Source organism: Gymnoscopelus braueri (assembly GCF_963280865.1).
Source record: "Gymnoscopelus braueri genome assembly, chromosome: 21".
NCBI classification, from domain to species: domain Eukaryota; kingdom Metazoa; phylum Chordata; class Actinopteri; order Myctophiformes; family Myctophidae; genus Gymnoscopelus; species Gymnoscopelus braueri.
Window position 1 is genome coordinate 38,997,721 of NC_137623.1, and position 12,984 is coordinate 39,010,704.

The 12,984-nt window shown below is 43.3% G+C and overlaps 2 protein-coding genes across 7 annotated transcripts in view; both read right to left on the bottom strand.

The window, feature by feature from the left end:
- LOC308077311 (GTPase IMAP family member 4-like) overlaps positions 1–12,984 on the bottom strand; it is a 128,185-nt gene that overhangs the window by 51,190 nt on the left and 64,011 nt on the right. The window lies entirely within an intron of this gene.
- LOC308077313 (baculoviral IAP repeat-containing protein 7-B-like) overlaps positions 1–12,984 on the bottom strand; it is a 40,298-nt gene that overhangs the window by 14,699 nt on the left and 12,615 nt on the right. For all 5 annotated transcript variants that reach the window (XM_080417952.1, XM_080417950.1, XM_080417951.1 and 2 more), the window contains 2 exons: positions 7,457–7,610; positions 5,298–5,347 (listed from right to left, as the gene is read on the bottom strand). In XM_080417952.1, the coding sequence (XP_080274078.1) occupies positions 5,298–5,347; positions 7,457–7,610 (204 nt within the window). The remainder of the gene's footprint in view (positions 1–5,297; positions 5,348–7,456; positions 7,611–12,984) is intronic.

A 12,984-nucleotide genomic window follows, 5' to 3' on the forward strand; every position in this document is an offset into this window, starting at 1 on the left:
ATGAAGGCTTACACGTACTCCAAAAGTTACGTTACTGTGCACACACATCATCAGTGGTGAAAAATTACGTATAAAAAAAAAAAAAAGTGGGCGTGGCCTAATGGCTCAATAGCGGCCCCTACAAAACTTCGTGCTTCAAGCCCGACAATACGGTTTCACCTACATGTATAAAAATCGGTACACACCTGTATCATGTCCCAACTTACGAAAAAGTCTCTTGGAGCCATGACCAAAACCAAACAGAAAGTCGGCCATTTTGAATTGATAGTGGCGTTATTGTGTATTTCACGCCATTTTCACGGGTTGTACTTTAGCTAACTAGTTGTTGTAGCATGATAGATGTATTGTAGTGTGACATTTTGGATTGTAGCATGACATTTTATATTGTGACATTTTGCATTGCACTAGTGAGTGAAACGTGGTTAAGCAGGAATGTTGTTAGGCGGGTGCAAATATGGTTTGACCCTCAAAAAATTGGAACAAAAGGTTTCTCAATGGTTTATTGTAGTATCAGGTGTACTTAATAACATATCAAAAGTCTACCAAAATCGGACCACTAGAAATGTAAAATTTTCAAGATGGCCACCGCCAGTTCCTTAAAAGACCATTACTCCTCCATTATTTATCCTAGGCAAGTAATTTTGGTGTCTAACCCTATGTTTTGGTGATCTAGGAATCCAATTAGCTTATATAAATTATAGTGAAGTGATTATAAGTACAATTATGTATTGATAAGTACAATTATGTATTAAAAAATTGGTTATAAGGGTATTTATGTAAAGAATTAAGAAACTTGTCGTGACATAATGCCCAGCATTGGTGATTTTGCTTATAATTCAAATTCTGTTGAAGCTTTCAACCATTTATTTTGGGAATAAATGCATTATTACTGCGTGGTACTGTGAAATTAGTCAAAACAGGGCCGCCGCGTGAAGGCTCAGTACCGCTAAACCCTATTTTTTTTTAAACTTTTTTCTTTCATGCTTTTGTATTTTACTTAGAAGTTCTGCCCGCTACGCGGGCAGAATTCTAGTACCCCCCCTAACCCCCCCAAAGAAAATGTCGTTTGGGGGTACAAAATCATGGGATAAAAAAAAAAAAAAAAAAAAGTACTGTACTGTACTGTACGGTCTGTACGGTCTGTACTGTACTGTACTGTACTGTACTGTACTGTACTGTACTGTACGGTCTGTACTGTACTGTACTGTACGGTCTGTACTGTACTGTACGGTCTGTACTGTACTGTACGTACTGTACTGTACTGTACTGTCTGTACTGTACTGTACTGTACTGTACTGTACTGTACTGTACTGTACGGTCTGTACTGTACTGTACGTACTGTACTGTACTGTACTGTACTGTACTGTACTGTACTGTACTGTACTGTACTGTACGGTCTGTACTGTACTGTACTGTACGGTTTGTACTGTACTGTACGTACTGTACTGTACTGTACTGTCTGTACTGTACTGTACTGTACTGTACTGTACTGTACTGTACTGTACTGTACGGTCTGTACTGTACTGTACGTACTGTACTGTACTGTACTGTACTGTACTGTACTGTACTGTACGGTCTGTACTGTACTGTACTGTACTGTACGGTCTGTACTGTACTGTACTGTACTGTCTGTACTGTACTGTACGTACTGTACTGTACTGTACTGTACTGTACTGTACGTACTGTACTGTACTGTACGGTCTGTACTGTACTGTACTGTACTGTACTGTCTGTACTGTACTGTACTGTACTGTACTGTATATACGGTCTGTTCTGTACTGTACTGTACGTACTGTACTGTACTGTACTGTACTGTACTGTACTGTACTGTACTGTACGTACTGTACTGTACTGTACTGTACGGTCTGTACTGTACTGTACTGTACTGTACTGTACTGTACTGTACAAAGCGCAAAACGAAAGCGAAACCTAACTGCAGCATGCAAACCGAAAGCGAAACCTAACTGCATCATGCAAACCAAAAGCGAAACCTAACATGCAACTGACACCGGTGACTGATTTTTTCCCCGCTTTCAGCCAGTCTGCGGATTGTAGTATAGATATTGTTTTTGTATTTTTCTCACAATTCAGTCCGTATTGTCTGCTACTACACCGTTATGTTTGGCAAGCAGTTTTGCAATTACAGTAGACCATATGCAGGAGGCTTTCTGGGGCAGCAGTTTTATTGGTCATAACTGGCACAAAGTGATTGTCCTCCAATCTCCATCCCCAATCCACCGGATTCATGTCACTCTCCATTTCAGTCCACACCATGATCTGGTAATAAACTCTTTGGCAGTGATATTTAGTCAAGGACTCTGTTGGAGGGAGATGTTCTGGGTTGACAAATGATTTGGCAGACACAATTTTCTTGCTAAGAAGTTCGTAGCGCAAAGATGAAAGTGAATCTGTATTCTTGCCACCAAACATAACTGCCATTGCCTTGCTCCCAAGGTCCTCTACCACATTTTTTGCTTGATTTGGGAGCAGAAACCCATTCACCATATTGGTGTATGGTAAAGTCAGCATAGGACTGTGCAATGACACCATAACTGTCACCCATTTTCCATGGCAAGCGATGAATCAGGGAGCCACCATCAAGGACATACTGTTCAGTTGGTGGGATAGAATCCAGTATAGTTTTCTTTGATTCCTCGCTTGACAGTTCAGTCACTGCCTGAGCTAGTTGGGGTTTGTCAGCCTTACGGAATATTTATTTGGCTTCAAACAGGGCTGCAGGGAATGGGCTGAGCTCATAGGTCATTACATCTTCCAGTGAAAGGTCTCCGGTTTTTGACATAATCAGAAATCGTTGGAACAACAGACCAGGATCAATGGTTCGGTCTTTGGTAACTTTGATGCTAGACTCATCTGCAAGGGTTTTTGCCCGGTCTTTGCGTTTGAATGAGATCCCAAAAATGGGCTTTCCAACATTTTTTTCAATGAACTCATTCCCAACAGTCTCAAACTCATGAATATTCACGTCTTCTTTGGCGACTACACCAGTCACAATGTTTCTCAGAGATGGGTCTAGAGAGAATGGTTTAAAAGTGCCACGTTTTTCTTTGATCTTTTCCTGGTCAGCGTGATCTCGTTTCATCCTGGAATCTGTGGATTCTCTGTGTTGCTCACTGGTCGTGTAGATGAGATCATTGAATTCCTGCATGGCATTGTTGTACTAGTTAACTTGAAATGGGAGACCATTTCAAAGGGTTTTAATAGAGTCACAAACTAAATATTGGAATTCAAAATTATCTAATTGTATCTCTGCAATTTGGACAAGTCCAATGGATTCCTAGGCCCCCAAAACATAGGGTTAGACACAAAAAGTACTCGCCTAGGATAAATAATGAAGGAGTTAAGCTGTTTTAATGTTTTTTTGGGCATCTTGGACGCCATCTTGAAAATAACACCTTTCCAGTGATCAAACTTTGGTAGACTTTTAGTATGTTATTCAGGACACCACATACTACAGAAAACAGTTGAGAAACCTTTTGTTCCAATTTTTTGAGGGTAAGGTGCTTTTTTTTCATATATGCACCCGCCTATGTCGAGATGGGTGAACCCGGCCTGCCACTTGGCCCTAATGAGAAGCAGGTCCTTAGTCGCAGCTGTGGTTATCAGGAAGGAGAAAAACACTCTACTCTGCCTTCATAATGGGAAAAACAACAGGTCCGTCCAAGGTTCACTGATTGCTAAGTTGTTATTCTGGGGGAAGTGTGTAAGAGAACACTTATAGTGATTCAGAGAACAAAACAGGTCTCCGACAGGGACATCTAAGTGAGACTCTTTAGAGTAGGTCATCATGTCAGAAAAACAGGTAAATGGGGAGGTAACCAAATAGGACATTATAGAAGTTCAATGCAGGTCACAAAAGACCATATCTTTTTTTTTTGCTTTTTGCTTGAGGCGGGCGGGGCGGGTTATGAAAAAACCTGACCCGAGCATCACTTCCACACACATTTCTGTGTTGTCACTGCTGGTGTATCCTACTGACTCAACTACCAGTGAGGAGCCCCCACCGGGAGGACCTAGAGTCTTCGTCCTACTCCTCCCGCCCAACACTCCCTGCTGCTGACAAGTGCCGCCCCAGCCCGTAGGATTACATGCAGTGATATCACCCTCCCAGCCCGGCTTCCCTACGTGTAGACGCTCGACAGAGCCACCCAAGCGGGGAAAAAAGACCATATCTAATCATAATTAAATCCCATGACCAGGACAACGATGATTGATGTCACATGTGTGTGAGGGGAAGTGCTTTCAAGGGACTTTGTAGAACAGTGGTTCTCAAAGTGGGGTCCAGGGACCCCCAGGGGTCCTTTGGGGGGTCTATGGGGTCCCCAGAAAAATGTGTATATATTGTACATCGGCTTTTTTAAAAAATATATTGAAAGAAATTGGAATATTTCAACAACACAAATCTTGTATGGGGGGTCCCTGGCACAAAACATTTGGGTGTCCACAGCATATCAAGTACATATTGTTCTAGAACACTGTTGTGGTTTACACTAAGGGGGAAAAGCTGCTCACAAACATCCACATGTCCCACCTGTCTGTGCAGGATCAGTGTCTGATGTGTCTGTACTGCTACTCCTCTCCAGCCTACGATTCCCAGAATCCAGGGGTGAGCTGAAGGGGGTGCTAGGGGGGTCGGCGACCCCTTAGTTCTTCTGACACTATGGGGGCTGGGGGCTTGCGCGAGCTCCACATGCACGCGCGAGCACACACCGTCAGCCGCCCGCGAGCCGTCAATCATTAACACAACAATGGCCTCAACCTGGCTGCTTTGCATAACATTGCGTTCTCACTTACGTCTTCAGTTACACTGTATTAACAGCCACACATAGATACCATCGTTTAGCAGAGGACGCAAGAACGAGAGCTGTACCAGACACTCACACGGTTATCCCTGACCGTTGTTGGAAGTTCTTGTGACTGTTCAAATGATTGTTAAAACCACTGTTGAAAGCAATGTAAGTGAAGTTGTCATCTTGTGTCTTTAAAAAAAGATAAAGTCATTGAAGTAAAGATGAAGTAAAGTTGTCTGATTATTTTAAGTACTTATGTGTGGGTGAGTCTATGTAAAGGAAAATAAAATAATTGATTAATTGAAACAAAAATAAAAACAACAAATTAACAATGCAACAAAATAATAAGAAATATAAATACATTAATAATCACATGTTGAATACAGTATTTCAACTAGCACTGAGCTGAGTGGCTATGTGCACATGCCCGCGCGCGTGCACGTGACGTCATAAAATATAGCCCCCATAGTTTAAAAATCCACAGCTCACCACTGCCAGAATCCTCTCCTGTTGCCATGGGCCTCTGGTGGTTCTGGTATCTACAAGAGAAGAGATAATTGATTGATTGATTTGAATACTTTAACAGTTTGCGAAAAGTGCTGAGGTAAAGTTATGCAATAATGATAAAATAATAACACAATAAGCCCTGTGGGCTTGTTTTCATTGTGGTCCTGTGTATTCAATTCATCAAGACATAAAGACAGATACAATACAATACTATACAAGAAATCATTAATACTAGGAGCAATACGTATATTTACAGAAAAACAGTGGGGGGTAATTTCTTTTGGCAAGCTAGAAGACAGGTGCGCTTTTATGGCGGTTTTGAAGGAGGGTAGGGAGTTGCACTTTTTGATGGCTGGTGGTAGGACATTCCACATTTTGGTGGCATAACAGTATGCATTCATCCCCATGTTTGTGTCGAATCTGGGGGGAATGAGATCAGTGGAGCTCCCTCTGGTGTTGTGCCTGTGTGTGTGTGTGTTTCTCACTATTTTGAAGTAGTTTGACAGGTACATGGACACTGGTCCCTTGAATGTCTTGAAAACCAGAGACATTACAAGTTGCTGTACTCTGTCCCCTGAGCAGGGGTTAGTCCTAGGTGCAGTGGTGTAAAGTAACTAAGTACATTTACTCAAGTACTGTACTTAAGTAAACATTTTAGGTACTTTTTCTTTACTGGAGTATTTCCAGTTTCCAGTACTTTTACTTCTACTCCACAACATCTCAGAGGCAAATATAGTACTTTTACTCCACTACAATTATTTGAAAACTTTAGTTACTAGTTACTTTGCAGATATAAATCATTACATTATAAAACATACATTAACCACTTCAGCCCTGTTTTATACCTAGGCTTTTTGAAAATAGCCGATCTACAAGCTCACAACGCGTCGCATTGCGAGCTGCTATTAAAATCTGCTATTTTCAAACATTTTGTACTTTTACTTTTAGTACTTTAAGTACATTTTGATACCAATAATTTTGTACTTTTACTCAAGTAAATGTAGAAGTCTGTACTCTTACTTAAAACAGAGTACTTCTACATTGCAGTATCGATACTTTTACTTAAGTAAAATATTTGAGTACTTTTTCCACCACTGCCTAGGTGTGACGTCTACAAGCAGTCTGATTAGTTTGTTTTGAGAGGTCTGTAGTTTTAGATTTTAATTCCTTTGAGGTGCTAGAGTACCATGAGGTGCATGCATAGTCAAAATGACATTGGATGAGTGCTCCGGCTTGTGTCCTCCTACTGACCATCGAGGAGATCCTGCCCAAAAAAACGCATTCTTTGGTTGACGTTCTTGATTACTTTTGTTGCAATTTTATCACCGGAAAGATTGCTATCTAAAATACAACCCAGATAGGTAATCTCTTCTTTCCTTGTGATACAACAACAGGGGCTTTGAGGCGATTGCCACAACATTTTCTCTTTACTTAGCTTGTTGAAGTTACAGGTCCATTTCTTTACATTGAATTAACATTAAATTAACATTAATTGAATTAAAGTGTAATTGCGGAGCAGTGATTAGAAACATTTATTCAGAACGGAGGCGTTCCATCTGGAGACCCTGTGGTCTGCTAAGCTGGACACTTAACTGAAACGGAATTGTGTCGCTGTCGGGCAGAAACCTCTTATCTCCATATTCTAACCTTTTGTGTTTTTTCATAAATGAATACCCTACTTGATCATACTACAGCGTCACACAAAATCATCGACAAGCTCGAAATGCGTCGCTTCGCACCGCGTTTCGAGACGTGTTTCGAGATTGCCCCTTACAGATGGAAGGACCCTTACAGTTCATTTGATTCCATGTGTACACTCTCCATTTGTTACCGGCTCAAGGAACCATGAGGGTACCTGGACCACACTTTGAGACCCACTAGTGTAGCAGAGTGTTTCCAGTGAGCCAACATGCACAATATCAGCACTCTGACTTAAGTTTGACCAGAATGGGAGCCTCAATTAGTATAATTGGTAAGACCTGTGAAGGAAGTAAGGAAGAGGACCAATTTCTTTCCAATATGGCTGCTGTGCATAGAGCCACAGTCACAGAAGAAAGAAGGTGAGAATGACAGGAGACTAGTTCTTTATACAACCAGCAGAGGTCAGTGTAACTCTTTCTGAGTACAATCTCCTCTCCTACCTCCTGTTAAGCTGTTCCATCTGCTGGGCTGATCCGGAGCGGGGCAGAGTGTGGTTGCACTTGGGGGCATTGCTGGGTCTCTGCCAGGTGGTGGTCCTGTTGAGGTGGTCCACGTAGTAGACGCTGCCGTGGCTGTCCACACGAACCTCCCAGCCTGACAGGGATAGGAGAAAAGGTGAGTTACTGGGGGAACACATTGTTGTTCCACAACATCAATAGACCTCTGAAGTATTGACATAAAAGCTGCACTATGTAACTTTCCTCTTCTACCCTGGATTTGAACCCGGTTTCCTGAGCAAGTGCTGAAATCTTTACCATTGAGCTAAATACATCCTGCCTGCTTGCTCAGGGGATAAATTGAATCTTCTTTTGTATCGTATTTACCAGTTGTTCTGTCCTTACGACAAGTGAAATAATGTAAGTAGAGATGGCATTTTCTTTGTGGCTGTGTACCTACCTGGCAGAGAACACCTACATCGATACATCTGTCCAGAAAGGTGGCATTTCAGGAATGCCAGGATGTCTGGAGCATACCGGTGTGGTGACACAGCTTATTCGGGAGGCCAGAGAGAACAAGGGCAACCTGTCAGTGTTGTGGCTTGACCTGGAAAATGCATTCGGCTCCATTCCACACAAGCTGGTTCAGTTCACTTTGACAAAACATCATGTCCCAAGCAGGTGTAGAGACCTCATCGCTGATTATTACAGCAATTTCAGGATGAGGGTCTCTTCAGGAGCAATAACATCCAGTTGGCACAAGGTGGAGATCGGTATCATCACAGGGTGTACTATCTCTGTGACATTGTTCTCCCTAGCCATGAACATGCTCACTAAGTCTGCTGAGCCAGAGTGCAGAGGGCCCCGCACGAATTCCGGACAACGGCAACCACCCATCAGGGCATTCATGGATGACCTTACAGTCATGACAGAATCAGTCCCAGGCTGCCGGTGGATTCTGAAGGGGCTTGAAGAGCTGGTGGAGTGGGCCCGGATGCGTTTCAAACCCGCCAAATCCAGATCAATGGTGCTGAGGAAAGGGAAGGTGGTGGACAAGTTCCGGTTTAACATCGCAGACACAGCCATTCCATCTATCTCAGAGAAGCCAGTCAAGAGCTTAGGAAAAGTTTTTGACTGCTCTCTGAGAGACACAACATCTATCCAGTCAACCTGCACTGAGTTGGATGGCTGGCTGAAATCCGTGGACAAGTCAGGCCTACCTGGGAAGTTTAAAGCCTGGGTCTACCAACATGGCATTCTTCCCAGGATTCTGTGGCCCCTCCTTGTCTATGCGGTCCCTATCTCAACAGTTGAGACCCTAGAGAGGAGGGTCAGCACCCACCTCCGGAGATGGCTTGGGTTACCAAGGAGCCTGAGCAGCATTGCACTCTACGGGAACACCAACAAACTGCAACTGCCTTTCAAATCCTTGGAGGAGGAATTCAAGGTAACTAGAGCCAGAGAAGTGGTTCAGTACAGGGACTCAAGTGATCCGAAGGTGGCTAAAGCAGGGATCCAAGTGAGGACTGGCAGGAAATGGAGGGCAGAGGAAGCAGTTCAAGAGGCAGAGGCAAGGCTGCGTCACAAGAGCCTGGTGGGAGTGGTCACACGAGGTCGAGCTGGGCTAGGATCCTTTCCAACTCCCCAAATGAACACCAGTGGGAAGGAAGGGCGCCGTCTTGTTCAGGAGGAGGTGAGAGCAGCAGTGGAGGAGACAAGAACCTGCAAGGCAGTGGGAATGAAGCAACAGGGAGCTTGGACGAGATGGGAGAATGCGGTTGAGAGGAAAGTGACCTGGGCTGAGCTTTGGAAAGCCGAGCCTCACCGCATCAAATTCCTAATCCAGGCAGTGTATGATGTGCTTCCAAGCCCATCAAATCTGCACACATGGGGCATAGCAGAGACACCAGCATGCCCATTGTGTTCCAAGCGAGGAACCCTGGAACACATCCTCAGTTGCTGTACAAAGGCACTTGGAGATGGACGGTACAGGTGGAGGCATGACCAAGTCCTGAAGACCATTGCTGAAGCCATCAGCACAGGACTGGCGTGGTCAAAGCAGTTCCGACACTCCAAGAACACCATCGCCTTTGTCAGAGCTGGGGACAAGCCAACTTCTGCCAGAAAAACATCTGCAGGCATCTTGACGTCTGCAAGAGACTGGCAGTTGTTGGTGGACCTTGAACATCAGCTGAAGTTCCCCAGCCATATTGCAGTCACCACCCTGCGACCAGACATTGTCCTTGTGTCTGAGTCCACCAAGCAAGCTGTGCTGCTGGAGCTGACAGTCCCGTGGGAAGATCGCTTGGAAGAAGCCTTTGAAAGGAAGCTCTCCAAGTACGCAGGACTGGTCAGCGACTGTCAGCAGGCGGGATGGAGAGCAAGGTGTTTCCCTGTGGAAGTTGGGTGCAGAGGATTTGCAGCCCGTTCCTTGGTCAGAGCCTTCAGTAGTTTAGGCATCGAGGGAGAGAGAAAGAGGAGAGCCATCCGCAGTACCACCGATGCGGCAGAGAGGGCCTCAAGATGGCTGTGGCTCAAAAGAGGGGAGCCATGGAGTCATGGTAGCTAGCTAGCCATCTGGACACAAGCTGGGGTCTGATCAGCCCCGGCTGGGTCACCTGGAGGAGGGCGTATGATGTTGAGAGGCCCGAAACGTCCTATGATTCCAGGAACATCACTGAAGATGTGTCCAGATTAGGCATCAGTAGATGTATGTACACAGTGTCCTTACGACAAGTGAAATAATGTAAGTAGAGATGGCATTTTCTTTTATTACATACTAGCATAAAATAAATTGTTACTAGCCATGCTGTAATGAATCCATCACCCACCCATCAAAGACTCCAGTTACTGTAAAACTGGGATCTCCAGTTAAAAGGTAAGGGTCTCCAGTTGACTAGGTCCATTATTTATTCAGCATTTGAGCCGCGGACCGTTTGATGAGATTTAGACTCTCAGACCCAAAATATTTTGTTATCGTTGGATAAGATTTTGTCCACAATTCCATGCTATGTTGATGTTGGTACCATAGGAGAGGTAACAGGCAAACGTTGATCAAACATAACAATTCTTCTACATTCTCTAATTCTTGTAAATGCAGATATTTAACAATAATGTAACTCGGGTCCATTTGGTTTCACTTTACGCTCTCAAGAGATAAAGATCTGATACAGGTCCATTTGGTTACCAACTCTCCATCATTTAGCTGGGGACCACCTGGAACCCCCTCAAGGACCACTGGTGGTCCCCGGACCACTGGTTGAGAACCACTTGACTAGGAGGAAAGCTGGAATTATAGGGCAACACATTTATTGGAGCAAATAGGGCATGCATTCCCTATTTGCATCGTTCCAAACTTGCATCGTTCCCGACTAGGCCGGTGCCCAACGTGTGGTGGCCCTGTAGAAGTACTTTGTATAGAAAACAAAGTAAATGTCAATATCCAATATCCATGCTACTATCTTTTGTCTAGAGTATAAAAAAGACATTGTTCAAATGTAAACAGTAGGCCAAACTGACAAATATTGGCTGATCTTGGGTTTGTCTTTGCAAAGATGGAGATGAAAGCAGCAGCAGATTAAAACAGGAGGACAGTTCAGATGCAGATTCATCGGAGGACCTTCCAGATTCAGAGGAGGAACCTTCAGGAACAACTCACTGTAAGTAGTCGTTTCATGCAATTTACTCACATTTTAAATTTTTATATTTTGAAACAAGTCTGCAAGGACTTTTTTGGTCGGACCTTTTAGACAAAAGTATTATAAATGTAACTGTGTTGTTTTACATTCTTTTGCCTATTCAAAATGTAAATCAATCAATCAATTAAGTTGCTGTCGATAAGAGCATATAAATAATACCTATTGTGCCAAATTGTAAAAGATTGTAAATGATTTTTGATACTTTGATGAGTTTGAGCTACGGCAGCCCTATTTAAGTCTGCTGATAAGCATAACGGTTTGCCTTCTGTCTTGTGCCATGCCCTATAGGCAATAGGTCACAATACTGAAATTGAATACTATCAAAATGCCAGAGGAGATAGATTTGAAAAGTTTTTCATATAATACAACATGGCGGGAGATCTAAGGGTCAGAGGTCATATGTAGGACTGTGATAGTTGTTCGTCATGAGGAGATCAAAGTTTCATGGCAATAGCTAAAACATAAGTAAATTTACAAGTATCTAATGACAAAATAAATGCTTCTCGAGTTATGGCTGTTTAAAGGCCAGCCAATAGGAGGACAGAGGGGCTTCAGGTGGTCTATTGGTGGTCTTAGTCCACATACCAAATTTGGACTCGGTAGCATGCTGCGAACCGAAGTTATGGCTGTTTAAAGCCCAGCCAATAGGAATTGTAGATCGGCTATTTTCACTTCCTGTTTGGCGTTGAAGTTTGACGCTTCGCCACAGTCACGCCGTTTTACGAAAACTCAAGCTTTTGATATATTTTCATCGTTAAGGTCTTTTGTGTACTCTGAGCGAATTTGAGGCAGATCTGACAATCCGCCTAGGAGGAGTTCGTTAAAGTACAACCCGTGAAAATGGCGTGAAATGCACAAAAACGCCACTATCAATTCAAAATGGCCGACTTCCTGATTGGTTTAGGTCATGGCTCCAAGAGACTTTTTTGAAAGTCGTGACATGATACAGGTGTGTACCGATTTTTATATCACCGTATTGTCAGGCTTGAAGCACAAACTTTTGTAGGGGGCGCTATTGAGCCATTAGGCTTTTGGAGTACGCATTGCCCCTCAAAAATGCGATTCATTATCGGGAAAATAATAATAATTGCAGTTTCAATAGGGCTTTGCACTACTGTGCAGTGCTCGGGCCCTAATAATAATAATCATTGCCGTTATAGGGCTTCGCACTACTGTGCAGTGCTCGGGCCCTAATAATAATCATTGCAGTTTCAATAGGGCTTCGCACTACTGTGCAGTGCTCTGGCCCTAATAATACTATTAATAGTAATATGTGTATAACAAAATCAACCAACTTGTGTCTGATAAATAAAAAAAACACCTAAGTGAATGGTTTTAATCATAGAAGATGCAAGGCAGTTCAATTCAACACTTTTTACAATTTTATAGTCCACTTGCCAGAATGTGAACCCCGACATGTTGAGTACACCAAGGTTTTATGTTAGAAATGTTGAGTATGGGTCCCCAGCATGTGGAAACTGCCGGATGCTAACTTGCATGTTGAGCAATTTTCAGAATTAGCGTAATTCGCTTTTATTAGCATAATCACCTATATGGACAATATTTCAGCAATTGTCCCGGGCCTTCAATTTTCACGCTAATCAGTCTTAAATGCACCAAATGTAGCCCAGATGTAGCCCAGGGCATGCTCTAATGATTTAGCTAGGGCGCCCGAGCGGGCGACCTTTGGGGTCGCCATAGCGACCAAATCCAAAATGCCCGCCATGTAAAACGGTTTGGGCTGTAACTTTTGAACCAGATGAGCTACAAATACAAACTTGGTGTCTATTTCAACGTTTTTTTTACCATTGCAAACACATTGGAATGCTTATC